This window comes from Paroedura picta, chromosome 11 (assembly GCF_049243985.1).
Source record: "Paroedura picta isolate Pp20150507F chromosome 11, Ppicta_v3.0, whole genome shotgun sequence".
NCBI classification, from domain to species: domain Eukaryota; kingdom Metazoa; phylum Chordata; class Lepidosauria; order Squamata; family Gekkonidae; genus Paroedura; species Paroedura picta.
The window spans coordinates 64,592,345-64,607,749 of record NC_135379.1 but is presented as its reverse complement, the minus strand read 5'-3'; the positions used below and the strand labels follow the sequence as shown (position 1 = coordinate 64,607,749).

Here is a 15,405-nt window from a genome sequence, read left to right as displayed (position 1 = left end):
GGATCTCTAACAGAGTTTGAAGCGTCTTCGCCGTGACAGCGAAGCAAGTATGAATCAGACATCGGACTGTCACATGGATGTTTTCTGAAGGTCACATGGAAGGAAATTACAAGGAAGCCTGTGCTGTTAATGAGCTGCATAGAATTATTGGTGGGCTGTTTTTCATTCTTTGCACCCAGACTATTATCCTGATATCTTCCATTTGTGTTTTTTCCCCCTGCTCCAGGGGCAAATCCAGGACAATAACGTTTGATCAGTTTAAGGAAGCACTTCAGGAACTCTCCAAGAAGCGGTTTAAAGATAAGAGCAACGAGGAAGCAGTGCAAGAAATGCACAAGCTCATTGAAGGGAAAGCACCGGTCATATCTGGAGTCACGGTACGGTCCCCGGGCTTATGGTAAACACCAGACCTCTCTTGGCACCTGAGTTCCCCCTCAGAAGGAAAGAGCCTGTGTCCCCCTGAGCACATATGCGCCTGGTCTCTTTAGCTAAGCAGAGATACTCAGGAACAGGGTACCCTGGGGTTGCCAGCTCTGGGATGGGGAAAATCTGGAGATTTTTGAGATGGAGCTGGGAGTGGGCGGGATCTGTGGTGGGGAGGGGCCTCAATGGAGGATAATGTTATGAGGTTCACCCCCCAAAGCAGCCATTTTCTCCAGGGGAACTGATTTCTGTTGCCAGAAAATGCACACCAGGTCCCACCTGGAGACTGGCAACCCTGGACTGCACAGGGATAAACATTTCTTAAATGGAGATGCCAGAAAGAGAATCTGGGACCTTTTTGTGCAAGCAGATGCTCTGCCCCTGAGCTGTGGGCCCTCAGGGAAGCTGGGACTGAGCTGGGTTGAGTCTCATGATCAGTAGCTCACTACTGTAGGAGTTAGTCCATCATCTTCTCTGGCAGGGGCCCAGGTTTCATGGGGCCTGCGGACTGAGAAGCATCATTTCATGCCCAAGAGCTGTCTCAGGGCCTGGCAAGGATTCCCCTTATCTCAAGTCTGTGCTCCCTACAGTGGTTAGAATCTGTGGCCTTCAAGTGTGGTGGCTTTTGGTGTACAGGATGAAGCGTACAGGATGAGGGTATATAAAGACAATCCTGCCCTGTGGTGTGTTTTCGGGGGTCAGCCCCTCAGAGGGTTATGAGGTACCCTCTATGGCTACTGCATTTAAGGGCTAACCTTCAACCTTCAGCCACGTCACCTGGGGGCTGATTTGACATGCCCGCAGTTAACAGCCGCAGAGTGGGAAAACGAATCAAATGTCAAGGAAGTCTATCAGGGATTCCTGAAGGCTGTGACCCTCCAGTGTGCTGGTGACCTTGGCAGTTTCTTCTGTGTTTTCGCTGATATGCTAAAGGCCTGGAGAATGTTGATTGATGGTAGGACAGCTGGAAGCCGAAATGTTCCATCCATGCTATGCATTTCATGACACCCTACGGAGCAGTGGGAAACAAAGGAGTGGAAACTCTGACTCTGTGTGGGGAATTATCTTCCAAAGTCTTTTGAGAACATCCACAGAGCTGCTCATTGCCGGTTCCTGCCTTTCTTTGGAAGTTTGGGCCTCTGGAGGCAGGCGTTGTTCCGTCATCCTGTCCTCCGGGGTGGTAATTACTCAGGTGGCCCAAAAAGCTTTCAGTCACTGGCTCTGAGGAAGGGTGCGGAGATGTTCCTTCAGCCATCCTGTATTGCCAAGGGCAGGCAAAATTTCATAATAACCCAGAGGGGTAGCTATGTTGGTCCGTTGCATCAACATTAAACCAATGTTCAGTGACACCTTAAAGCACGGACCCCCAACATGGGCACCAGGGCATCCAGAGTGAGCACCAATGTGGGCACCAGGGCATCTTCTAGGATGCCCAACAAGTGTTTTTAGGAAGTGGGTGGGACCAGGTAGGGCTTTTGCTCAGCAAGGCTTCTGATTGGCCACTGGAGATTTGATAGGCTGTGCAGATTTCTAAAACGTTTTCTTTGGCATCTGCTGCCACCACAACAAAAAGATCAATGTTGTATTGCTGAAGATAAGCTGCAGCAATTGTTTTGTGGCTGGCTTCGCCCACTGCAGTGGCCATGTTGTAGTCGCCATTTTGTTGCTGTGCCCACCATACCAGGCACAAATTCCAAATGTGCCCCAGGCCCTAAAAGGCTGGGCATCCTTCCCTTAAGGGCTAACAGCCTCCGCTCCAGCACCAGCTTTTAACACCTGGCCAAGTGAGCTCTGACTGGGATAAATGTTGATGTTCCTTTTCTAGGTGCCACCGGACCTCTGCTTGACACTACTCTTGAGTCAATCCTATTTGGTGGTCCTTAGCCCAGTTAGCGGTCTGTACCGCTTAAAAGTATTGGTCTGTTTGTATTCCTTTCTTTTTCTGAACTTTTATCTTTCTTTTTAGAAAATACAGACCATATAAAAGTCTCGGTGCTGCTGTTTGCAAAATGTAACCCTCTTGCTTCCCCCGTTCTTTTGCAACAGAAAGCCGTTTCATCTCCAACCGTCTCACGGCTCACGGATACGACCCGCTTCACCGGTTCTCACAAAGAGCGGTTTGACCCCACAGGGAAAGGGAAGGGCAAGGCTGGCCGCGAAGATCTGGTCGACACTTCTGGCTACGTCTCGGGATACAAGCACGCTGGCACCTACCACCAGAAGGTCCAGGGGAGCAAGTAGGCTTGGAGTTGGGGGGGGGAGAGAGTGGTTGGCCCCAGCGGAGTGGCCGAGATGAGAACGACCTGGGAGTAGGAAACAATTGTCGGCGAGCTTGCCTTTGTGGGGGACCTGGACCAATTATCGACACCTCCTGAGACTCTTGCAGTGACGCACCACTTCGTTACATTCCTTGTGCTCGTCTGGGTAAGGAAAGGGACACATGGAGAAACAGCATTGATGCCGCTAGGCGAGAAACTGGATCCAAGGCATTCGTTCCACACCTCGCTCAGACCGGTGGTAGATTGCAAACATTCCTCCAGGCCTCCTTCCTCTGTCCTGCTCTTTTGGCCATTGTATCAAAGCTCCCTCCCCCCACCCCATCCCCTAAATGGCAGAAAAGAACAGAGGCTTTGAGTCCAAGCTTCACCTGCTGGCAGCTTTTCCAGGAAGCACCCAGCCACTCCATTTGAGTATTTATTGTTCAGCAAAGTCTTAATTGAGGGGGGGGGGGATGCTACCATCAGAGATGGAAATTCAGCCTTCTGTGACATAGCTTGTTGCTTCTCTTTTTTAAGGTGCTATTCTAGAAAAAAGTGTTTTCACCCCATTTGAGAACAAGAGCAGCAGCAGCAGCAGCAGCAGCAAAACCTTATTTTGCGAGTTCTTCCTAGCAGAGCTCTGAGGTCTCAGGTTGTGCTTGTCCTCAGGAGGAGGAGGGGGTGCCAGCCCTTGTTACTGACCCCTGAGTCCCCCCCTGCTCGCAGGCAAGCTTTGAGTGCCGTGGAAGCCATAGAGGGGACGGGAGAGCCACAGGAGCTCTGGAGGCTGCCTTCGAATCGGGCTGGTGGCGTGCCGTTACCAAAGCCTGCCCTGCCTCAAACTGGAAGTCTAAGTGCGAGGGGGGAGGGATTGCCAAGATAACGTTTTACAATATACCCCACCAATTGGATTCAAAGTTAGTTAGGACTTTGGCCCCAAGTGACACTTCCACAAGGCTGTTGCCTAGGAATATCTGGAAGTTCAGTCCCTCCCAGCCTAATTATGATCGTTCAGAAATAATGGTTGTTGAAATTCTCTGCTTGCTTTGGGTCCCCCCCTTTAAAAATAACTCTTTGATTTGCAGTGCCAGTCTGCTGACATTTCCATCCCCCCCAGAAGAAAACAAATGATTCTCTAATTCACTTCACTAGGCATTAGAGATAACTCCCAAGTTAACTTACGCCAGTGCAAAACACAGATAAGATATAGTTGGTTCCATGCTGTCACTCGCCAACTGTCCTGTGCCAGTCTTTTGCAGAGTGACTCCAGTCCAAACCCATTGATTTCAATGGGCTCCCAATGGAGCAACTCCCTAAAATTGTACTGCAATGCCGAAATGTTGCCTCGGGGTACATCTGTGTGTCTAAATTTTTATATTGCCAAAAAAAGAAGGCAGCAGACCAGCAACACCGTACAGCAGGGGTAGTCAAACTGCGGCCCTCCAGATGTCCATGGACTACAATTCCCAGGAGCCCCTGCCAGCATTCGCTGGCAGGGGCTCCTGGGAATTGTAGTCCATGGACATCTGGAGGGCCGCAGTTTGACTACCCCTGCCGTACAGCAACGATGCTGTAGCTTGTTGGGTGACCTTTACATCTCTCTTAGATGATACACCTCTGTATTGATGTCATTCCCAGAAAATAAGGGCTGAGATTTTAGATGTCTCCTTACCAGAAGTGGAGGGCTCAGTTTCCTTCCTTTTAGAACTGAGTTTGGACATTCTGTTTATTAGCTTTTACTAGCTTATGGCTCCTTTTACTGCCTGTGACCAGACCTCCTGTGGACTATAGAACTGGCTTCTTCCAGAACTGCCGACTGTTTCGTTCACATCGCCTTGGCACCGGCCATTGTCCCGAAACTGAGCTGGCGGGCCACCCTCCCCTTGGCAGCTGCTCTTTCCCCAACAGTTCATGGAGGCTTCTGGTCAAAGAGACAGCCACAAGTCCTTCAGTCCACGCTTCAAGAAGAAGAATCTGCTTGCGGTTCAGTGCCGCCTTTCTGAGCCGAACGTTGTGTCTGAAAGGACAGGACTGAGCAGAGGGGAATGCTCTTGCCAGGTAGCAGCTTTGGTGGTTACTGGAGAGGGTTCCTGCATGATGCCAGATCCTGGTGAGGCCTGCTTTAGTGGCAGTTTGTGGCAGTTTTCCTCCAGCGATATTTGCCACCTGTGTGCCAAGGGTGTCGTCCAGTGCGGTCAACAGCACAGCTTTGTGCTTTGATGGGGTAAGAGGGGCCCCAGAGTTGAAGGGTTCCTGTCAGGCAAGGGTACAATGTGGGTAGGTTTATAGGGGGTGTTTCCTCATTCTTGAAAACATTGAACAAAAACGTCAAAATTCCCCATTTTATTTGGGTGGGGCAAGATGAGCTTGTCAGAGTTGGTGTCACCTCTCGAGCGGTCTGTGTTTGGCTTCCTGGGGGTCTCGGGGTCCATTTTTGCATGAGGCCTTAGCTGCTGTTTGCTCCAGTGTTTGTGCATTGGAGCAGTGGTCCCCAACCTTCTTATCACCGGGGACCAGTCACCCTTGACAATTTTACTGGGGCCCGGTGGGGGGGGGTAGTCTTTTGCCGAGGGACATCGCTGCCGCCGCCTGAGCCCCTGCTCCACTTGCTTTCCCGCTGGCGCCCCTGACTTCCCGCGCCCGCAGGGGGGCGCTGCCAGCAGCAGCTGTGCAGTGCCATGCCACGGGGGAGCCCCAGCCATGGTGGCTGCTGGAGAGCACCAAAGGTGAACTGGTGGCAGAGTGGCAGGGCAGCCCCCAAGGCAGCAGCCGGGAAGGAGGACGAGAAGGAGCCGCTGCCCGGTACCAACTGATCCACGGACCGGTCCCGGTCCCCAGACCGGGGGTTGGAGACCACTACATTGGAGGAATGAACTTAAAGGAATTAAGCAGGGTGTGTGTGTGGGGGGGTGCCACCACCATGTTTTGATGTTATAAGGTAGGCACTGCTGGAAGTGGTTGTAGAAGGTGTTGTCGGAATGATTTCCCCCCATCTTCCTCAAACAGTCTGCTCTTTGGCCTGAGGCATCCCTGAAAATTGGGGGTCATTCCGCATGACTTCAATGTAGCATAAGTCTTACCTTTGGTAAACGCTATTAATTCAACGTTCCGCATGACGTTGTACACAATCTGCAACACTCCTGCAACACTCCCGCAAAAATCGCTTTGTTGTAGCGCTTTTTGGGAAATCCAGAAAAGTGGATTCCCCCTAAAAAACCGCTACACTCTTGGGAACAACCTGCAACATATCCAAAAAAGATATGTGCGTTCTCAATGTAGCAGTAGAAAGAATGTCCCTCCCTCACTCTCGCCCCCGAGCTTCCGGAGACGCGATCGCCATTTTTTCCCCCTTAGACCGGCGAAAGCAACGAACAAGCGAGGCTTCTCCATCTGAAGTCCCTCCACAGAAGTGCTTAACAGTAAAACAAATCTCCCTACTAGTGTCTTTAAAGTTCCCAAGCACGATACAGCCCCCTGTTCAACACTGCCCGTAATTTCGGCCACAAATAGCGCCCATTGAGGGGGGGGGGATTTTTTTTTTTACTTGAAGAGTGTGTAAATGATAAAGTGCCAGCTCCTACGCCAGCAAAATAGGTATTTCTGAGGCAATGAATGAACAAATATTCATTGCGACTGGTGTGTTTGGGTTTTTAAAAGCAGTTTTTTAAGGGAAAGGAGCTTTTCGAGAGCACGGACACAACAGTTCATTGGCTGTTCTGTTGGATTGACGGCCAGGGGCGGGAAGAAGCGTGGAAAAATCTCGCTTCCTTTGTTGCGATTCCAGCGAGACCGGAAACCTGTGGGGAATGAATACTGGGACTTCAATATTCCACTAAAATTAAAGGTATGCGGAATGACGAAATTCCACTATTTAATATAGCGTTTCTGCATACTGAAAACATTCAGCAAAATTGATCCTTGTGCAGAAAGCCCCTGGGAGTTGCACAAGCCAAGTGAAACAGGCTCCTTCTTCTCCTTTCACTAACTGCTTGCACCAACAGAAGAGGGGTGTGTGATTTGACTTGATGCCCCCATTTGACAAGGTGGTGCCTTTTGCTCAGGAGGCGTTCCCAGTTCTCAGTCTTTCAGCCAGTAAGGCCAGGAAGGTTCTGTTCTGTTCTGTTCTGTTCTGTTCTGTTCTGTTCTGTTCTGTTCTGTTCTGTTCTACCAGCACCTTCTGTGAACGTCCAGCAGACTCAGCCTTTGTCTTGACAGAAATGTTGACGGCTCCAAAACCCAAGGGGTCTACAACAGGGGTAGTCAAACTGCGGCCCTCTAGATGTCCATGGACTACAATTCCCAGGAGCCCCCTGCCAGCATTCGCTGGCAGGGGGCTCCTGGGAATTGTAGTCCATGGACAGCTGGAGGGCCGCAGTTTGACTACCCCTGGTCTAAAGCAACCAGGGCTAATGGTAATTGTATTACATGGACATCTGAAAAGCCACAGTTTGGCCACCCCTGCTGTAGAATGAGCAAGAGTCACTGTTACGTCCTTGCAATTAATACATTAATTCATATTTTTATTTATTTCAAGATGTATAGAAGATGGAGAAGCTACCTGTAAAGCGAGAAGGTGGTAGCTAGGAAGAAGGTAACTTTGCCAGATCTTTTTGTAGGCGAATACAGGCAGCAGTGAGAATAATACATGCCCTTTGGACACCTGATGCTCTTATCTTCTTTCTGTAATTCCACAACTTAAGTTAATGCCCCACTGGAGGCAGTAGCTGCCCCAGGAAAAAGTGAGGGCATGCGTACACTGCAGTTCTGGGACAAGGATATGGTAGAATTGTCTCCCTCCAGCCCATTCCACCAAGTCAGCACCTGCTTTGACCTTGGACTATTTCACCTTTCCCTGCTGCCTTCCCCAGACATTAAAGGAGCATTCAAGCACAAAAATACCCTTGTCAATATACACAATATGCCTACTTTTATCTTCTCTGTTACTAGCAGCCCCCCCCCCCTTCAAACTTGCACTAAAGGGGGAAATGTGAAGCAGTTCTGCAAATGTGAATAAGGTAGAGATCAATTATCTGTAGTTGGTTTTTTTTTTTTTAAGGAAGTTTGCAATGGTAATATGTTTACGACTTTCCTTTCTGGTTTAATAAAATCACTTTAAGCACACAATGTTTTCTACTGTATGTGAAACATAATGCCCTCCAGAGTATTTCACTGTTTTTTAAAAACGAACAGTTGAGCATGTTGTATTTACAGCACTGATAGCATACCCGCATGGAGTGCCGTATTCACAGGGAACGTCCCTGCTCTTTTTTGGGACCTGGAAGATGTTACCTTTGCCAGAACGCAAGGCATCCCACTGCCGAGAAAACCGTAGGGGCAGTCCCGGGATGTGGCCCCCCACTGAGTTCTACGTTGTGCCTTGGGGTATCTTTGGATTTATTGCCACGGAAGTTCTGGAGCCCCACCCTGCTGGTCTGCTCCTTTACTCTTGCACTCCAGTAGGGTGCCTGCGTACTCTGGGCTGAAGACCTTGCTGTCCTTCCAAAAATATTTCTCATGTGTACAGTTTCCCTAAAATTCATTTGAAAAATATCTTGTCTTGATTGGACAGACACCTTCCAGCCTTAAGAAGGCACCTGGCAGCTCAGCTGTGATTGGGAGGAAAGGCAGGGAGGACATTTTTAGGGGAGGAGGCTTGGCAGGTTGGATTTGGCTGAGAACTCTTTCCCAGTCCTGAAGAACAGGATCCCTTTTGCATGTTGGGGCTAAGGGCTTAAACTGGGCCCTTCGGCCTACCAGGCAGGTGCTGTGCAGGTGAATAAGGGTTCCGCTGCACAAATCACATTTTAAAGCAGCATTTTGTCATCACCGTCTGATCTGAAGCCCTCCAAAGGAGATCATTTCAGAAATGACTTTGAAGTTCAGCTCTGATTCCCCCTCCCCTCGGATTCTGCTTTTTTGCGGAGAGTAGTATTTTGTATTGCCTAAGAAAATGTGAAGATTTCATTTTCTTTTGTTAAGTTATTGTTTCAACATTTGGAGCCTTTCCCCTCTCTTCCTTGTATCTTGTTGCAAAGCTATTGATGCCTTATGGTGGAGTGGGTGCCACTGTGAAGGGAATTTCCATGTGTCTTTGCAGTTGTGCTGTGAGTGTGTCCTTCCTCTGTGGATCTGAGGAGCAACTGCCCTGACCTTCGTGATCCCGAGGAAATTGTCACACGTAAGCAGTAGGCATGTGGTCCAGCATGCGCTTCAGCCCTTGCATGAGTCTGGCATGCAGCTCCTCTGTTCAGTAAACCTGGCTTGCAATGGTGCTTCTTCTAAGCATTGTGAGAAGTTACTAACCACTGTTAGTAGTGGTATCTACTGAAAAGTCTGTCTGTATGTGTGTATGTGCGTGTACTACTAGTATGACTCTTATACGGGTGCTAATGAATTAATACTGCCTAATGAAGCATATCCACATGGCTGGCCACAATGCTGACTGCCCTTAGTTTACCATGCCAGGCCCTGACCTGGATGGCCGAGGCTAGCCTCATCTTGCCAGAGCTTGGAAGTTCAGCAGGGTCGGCCCCGGTTAGGAATTGGTAGGGAGACCACCAAGGAAGCTCGAGGCCGGTCTACAGAGGCAGGTGATGGTCAACCTCCTCTGTCCTTCTCTTGCCTTGGAAACCCAGTGGGGCTGCCCTAAGTCAGCTGTGACTTGACAGCACTTTCCGCCACCGACAACCAGGGTGGTGATGTAGGGAGCAACCTTGGGTGGATCTCCACCGCTCTGCGGTTCTCCTCTGACTCACTGTTTTCTTCCTCTCATGCATGGCAGCTTGGGAGGTGGAAGGGAAGCTGTGACTGGGTAAGAAGGAGAAACAAGAATATTGAGAAGTGTGTGTGTGTGTAATGCCTTGTGAGGAGAAGGACACACATTCCCGAGGTCTGTGGCTTGCATCCCAGGAGCTCCTGGCTGAGTTCATACCACAGCCCCTGGGGGCTAGGGAGCCCTCCTGCTGGGCATAGGATGTTTTAGGAGACCAGCGGCTGGGGAGGGGAACTCGGCAGAAGCTGGAGACCTTCATGCTTGTGTCTCAAGGGATCCAAGATGCTGGCTGCCAACTTTTTTCAGCACCAGGCAGCCAGCTGTTGTATAGAGCCACTGTCGTCAACTCTGTCCCAGGAGTCATGCTAGCATTTGGCAAAAAAGTAGACATTCTAGCTTACCTGGGCCCTCGGGGGCTATTTGGTGAAAGAATTCTTTTTTGGGGGGTGGGGTGGGGGCAGAGTTTTACAAAAATATCCAAGCTCTGTTTGAAACATGACATAAACAATGAATGCGTTAAACCAGTCCTGTTGTTTATGGAGATAGGGAAGGCAATTGTGAGCCGCTTTGAGACTCCTCCTGGTAGAGAAGAATGGCATATAAGAGCCAACTCTTCTTCTCCTTCTTCTTCCTTCCCACTCCAATCAGTGTCCGTTCTGGAAGCAGCAGTATTTGCAAACTGCTCAATTGGGCATCATGTGCCATTTCAAGGCACAGGCTGGGGAACAATAGAACAACGGAGTCTGAACGGGAGAATGCAGATCTGGATTGTTGTTGCTGGTTGGGTGCACATGGTTAATTGTGCATTTCTCTCTTTGTTAAGTCCATGCCAAATATTCTCAAGCCTGCTGCATGTGCAGGGCTGCATACTTGCAATAGCCAAGGTGCACATTTCGTGTCGCGTTGTGAACAAGGGTGCCCAATGTAAGCACCCACAGGCACCACGATACCAGCCAGCACCTACTTTGGCATCTGCCACAGGTTTTTAGAAAGCAGGCAGGACCAAATGGGGCTGTTGCCCAGCGATGGTCTGTGCTAGAAAAAGGTTGCCTTGGCAGCAGCTTGCCACCACAGCACACAAATCTTTACTACGTGACTGAAGGCAGCCGTGGCAGCTGTCTTGTGGCTGTGGTGACCACAGGCTCAAAAAATTTAGGGACCCAGTGCTAGAAGACACACACATTTGCAATACCCCTACAATACATGGAAGACAACTGCCAGCACCACCGCAGCAGACAAGCTTTCAACCCCCCCCCCCAAAAAAAACAATAAGTTGGCATCCTTAACCTGCACCCAAGGCACTGCTTAGGAGGGGGCAAAGTATATTTCCCTTGTGGCAATCATCCTTAAGTCCCGCCTCACCTCCAGGGCTCTGAGCCAATCCTTATGGAAATCCAAGTGCTCCCCAGCCAATCGGAGCCCATGGTTCTGAAAGGGTACCTCTGGGGGTGTCTCTGGGAAGGAGCATCAGCTTAGCCAAACTTTGATCTGACTTTTTAGTTAGGGTTTGGGGCCAACTTAGGGAAGAAAGCGTATTCTAGTGGTACCGAGAAGCATCCTGTTAAAGCCCCAAGGCCCCTAGCTGAAGTGAGGGAAAAGGGAAACCTGCTGTGGTGACCTGTCCAGAGAAAGGGGGATCAAATTCCCCCTCAGGGGTTATTGGCTTTAACTCGGAGCCTAAATGATCCACACACCAGATTGACCATATTAAATTCCTTATTTTCTCTTAAATAAACATGTGTTGTTCATCTCCATCTGTGTCTTGTTGGTCCCTATTTATATCACAGAACTGCAGCGTTAGCCTAGCAGGTCTGCAAATAAGGGACCTTTAGGGAGCATATAATACACGTCACCAATTTTTATTTTAAAGCTTGTGTTTTGAGCTTTATTTTGCATTTTGGGAGGTGGAGGAATAGGCAGAAGAGGCCAGAGTGGGGCACTGGATGTTGCCTCCGATGCCCTCCACTCGCACCCCATGGCCAGCGCAAGAAAAGTAGCGGGATTAGTTTGGCTCAGTCCTGACTGACTGAGAGGACAAGGCGTGAAGGGGGTCAAGCAAACACCACACAGACAGAAGAAAGTCCTGGCTGATAATTAAGGGGTTAATAAAATAAGGCTATTGATCACTTATTTTTATTGGTGAGCGCCTTGGTACTGGGAAACTCTTTTAGGGGAACTTTCAGAAATGAAAAGGAGGGAAATTCTGAGGTAAAAAGTGTGGAGAGCATGGCAGAGTGTAACCTGAGGGGGAAGTCGTTTTGACCCCAGCTTCTAGAGCTAAATCGCCCGCGGAAAATATCTGAAAAAGAACTGGACATTTTGAGACTTAAAGAAAAGAGTTAGGGTTAGGGCTAGAACAAAGAGAATAGGAGCTGGAAGAGGCTAAAATGCAACATGATAAAGAGTTAGAGCTGACTAGAATGCAGCAAGAGCTAAAGCTGACAAATGCAGCTACAGGCTGAAAGGGAAAGTCAACTCAGTCACAGAAATTACAATTAGAACAGAATTACATGCTGAGCTAGAGATGTCCGAAATGTGCCATGGCAGCCCTTGAACAGATATGAACAAATTCCCTACATTTCATAAATGCAGCGAGGTAGCAGCCTTTAAAAATAATTTTGAGAGAACTTGTGAGGACTTTAGAACTGGAGATAAGGATCACATGAAGCACCTCAGATCTCAGATTTCTGGAGAACTTCAGAGAGTATACTCCCAAGCGAGAAGAGATGAACCTGAGAAAAGGATTAGACAGAAATTGGGTTTACCACTTTACTTTAGCCAGAAAAAATGCAGACAATTGAAAAAATAATGGATGAGACATATTCTCACTTTGCCTGTAAATGAGAGAGTTTTACACAGGTAGATTGAAAGAAGTGGGGCTGACATAATTTTAAAAATGCCACTCTTATTGACGGAGCAGTTCCACAAGGCAGTACCATGACAATCAAAGGGGTTTATAAAACAAAGGAAACCTCGGATTGTTGCCCAAGCTGTTAGCATGATGGATTCCTTATCAGAGGACACAGAGCCTTATAAGAAAAAGAACTGGGCTCCACAGGGAAATAAAAGTCCTTTGAAAAACCAGCCCTGCAGAGAAGGCACCTGGTCCAGAAGGGCACCAAAAGATCCTGTCTGATTCTACAGTAGGAAAGTAGGACACTACCATAGCAACTGTCCCAAATTAAAATCTACATCAGCAACTGAATGTTAAGAAAATAGAATCTGAAAACAAGGCGATCCAGATACCAACAATTGCTGAGGAAAAGTGCCCTACTATTCCATCCACCCGGACAGCACCTGAGGGAGCTAAGAGGGAATATAACGGTCCAGGACCAAGTGCTGTGTGTGTGGTGTGACATGAGAGCAGAGGTTTCACGAATCCATCCTGACTTGGTTAGACCTGAACAAATTGTGTCGGTGGAAATAATTAAATTGAAGGGGTTGGAGGCGTTCTCAGCCCTCTGAAGCCCCAATAACTATCGTTAGACGGGATGGCTCAAGGAGGTTTCCGGTTGTCTGTGATATTCTTGTAAATGTGATGATGGGGAACTTCCTGACTGAAGAAGTTATGTTCCAAGTAGATGCTCTACTACTGAGACACAGGCTCCCGCCAACACCTTTTGTGTCATAGAGTTGGAAGGGGCCTCCTGGATCATCTAGTTTCCATAACAACATAGAGAAACAGTTTCTGCTACTCAGCCATAGGTATACATTTTGCTGCATTGATTTCCAGCTGATGTTCTAGAAAATCCTTGGGGTCCTTCACTGAGAAAAATCCATGATGCTGAAAGATGATTGTCCTTCAGTAGCCATCTAGCTCCCTGCAAGGCACAGATATGGTTGTGCAGGATATGTTCCAAGCCACACTTGGTGAATAGGAGAAGGTGGGTGGGGCTCAGCACCCAGCAGCAGCATTTCCCAGGGACTTTTGCAGGGCATGCGGGTCTGTGGTGGGTGGCTCAGTTCAGAACATGTTCCCTGAAAGTAAGTCAGTGGTGTTGAAAGCCACTTGGAGCCTATCCTAGGTGAAAGTTCAGGATTTCCACTCGTATAAAGCTCAACATGAACATTATATATTTATACTGAAGGCTATTTTTGACAAATATTCCTCATGATCATTTTTGTCCATATTATTCTTTGGCCTCTTTTCTTGCTTGGGTTGTTTTGGGTAAACACATCAGATCGGGCTCTCCTCTTTTGGTCTTACACATGCGGGATGGGTCTGCTTCCGGAGCCTTGCCTCTGGCAACCTGGAACACAATGGAGTCCTTCAGTGACTCATGGTGGAGAGAAGAGTCTTGCTCCTCTCTCATCTCCCCTGGAAAACAGGGCAGCAGGAGACAGAGCTGACTTGGATTCCATCTGTCTCCTTTGTTTATGTCTTTTGCTCTTCCAAAAGCAAACTGGGAAGTTGCGACATGCTTTAACAATTACCTGGTATTAAGGGGAACATCTCATCACCAGCAACATTCAGCTACTCTGAGCACAGTGGGTGGAAGTCACTTCTCCCAGTTGAATCTTCAGTCCTGTGTAGTCTTGTCTAGATGTAAGATGAGAATTGCTAGCTCGGAGTTTGGAAACTCCTAGAGATTTGGGGGTGGGGCCTTGGGAAAAGACTTAAACACAGCATAACCCCACAGAGTCCCAACTTCCAAGGCTGCCATTTTCTTCGGGGCAACTGGTCTCTGTCACCTGCAGATCAGTTTAATTCCAGCTGATCTCCATGTCCCACCTGAAGGGTGGGAACCCCAAATAAGATGCATGGCGCTCAGTGGACCCTAGTTTGGAGTAAACATGGCGGCTGGGCCTGCTGCCCATTCCATCCAAATAAATGCAACCTCAAGTTAATTCTTTCATTTTCAGTGGGACTTAATTGTCATCAACTTTTGCCAGCTGGGACCCATGAGATAATCCTGCTCTAAGATTTTAACACTACAGAATGCCTACACATATTTTAACCTTAAAAACGAAGTTGCGTCTATAGGTTAGTGACTGAGGATTTTAAACTAGGTTTTTACTGAAGAGAAAATGTAGATTTCACTGAGAAGCAAAAACAAACAAACAAAACAGATGGCTTAAGTATGTGAGAAGGGAACCAGAAGGTTTGGCTGTTCCAGTAATCTCTTGGTTAAAGTAACAGTGAAAGGGGGGGCCCAGGGAAGGCCTGGCTTATTTGTCATGGCAGCACGTTGACCCGTTCTGATCCCACAGCTTTTATTTTTGTTAATTAATTTAAACAACTAGTATTAAATCTTTACAAATTAAAAAAACTTGAAAGGGGATGATGAAACTACTAGTTTGTACTAGATTTTTTTCAGGAAAATGAAACATTTATATATGTGTGTGTATGTATGTATATATATATATATATATGCAATATATTTTTACACAGTTTATTAATGCTTGAAACTTATTTAATGTGTTATCACTTTATCATTGTGACTATTAAAAAATGACGTGCCCTGGATGCTGAAATCTTCTGCAAGTTGTCTTAAAAAATGACCTTAATTGTGGGAAGCTGCTGCTGTTGAGTCAGTGTTTTGGATCCTTTAAAAACATTTCTAGTGTCCAAATTGTGCTGTAAGAGTTTGGCTTGAAAGGGCTTTTGTCATTCCTTGCTTGCAAGCTTTAATGTAGATTAGTGCAGCTGACTCTATAGAATTGTAACTTGAGGTGGTAAAGTGATCAATAAATAGTTGTCTTGGTTTTGTGTAACCTCCCTAATTTTATACTAACATTTGAAAGCACTTCATGCCAACTCTCCTTCCCTTGGCTGTCTGATTCTAATGGCCTTGGCAATTTTTCATGCAGAGCCAAATCAAACATCCTTATCCATGGTTCCTCTATATAATTTGTGAAACAGCTTGGGGGGTGGGACATGTCCAGCTGTCCAAGTTGGAATAGGGCCAATCATTGGCCCTGCCCCTGCAGCTCCCGCCCTCGGTCCCTGGA

General features: G+C 47.9%; 1 protein-coding gene and 1 long non-coding RNA gene across 2 annotated transcripts in view; both read left to right on the top strand.

Annotated features, from left to right (window-relative positions):
• Positions 1–4,129, top strand: part of TPPP (tubulin polymerization promoting protein) — a 46,855-nt gene extending 42,726 nt beyond the window's left edge. Inside the window, exons 3-4 of the mRNA XM_077303614.1 lie at positions 227–377; positions 2,470–4,129. Of these exons, the coding sequence (XP_077159729.1) occupies positions 227–377; positions 2,470–2,664 (346 nt within the window). The 3' untranslated portion in view covers positions 2,665–4,129. The remainder of the gene's footprint in view (positions 1–226; positions 378–2,469) is intronic.
• A 62-nt stretch (positions 4,130–4,191) lies between these two features.
• Positions 4,192–15,168, top strand: LOC143820253 (uncharacterized). Its single transcript, XR_013225281.1, has 2 exons — positions 4,192–5,226; positions 5,459–15,168. It is a non-coding gene; the product is annotated as an uncharacterized LOC143820253 (long non-coding RNA).
• The last annotated feature ends 237 nt before the right edge of the window (positions 15,169–15,405 follow it).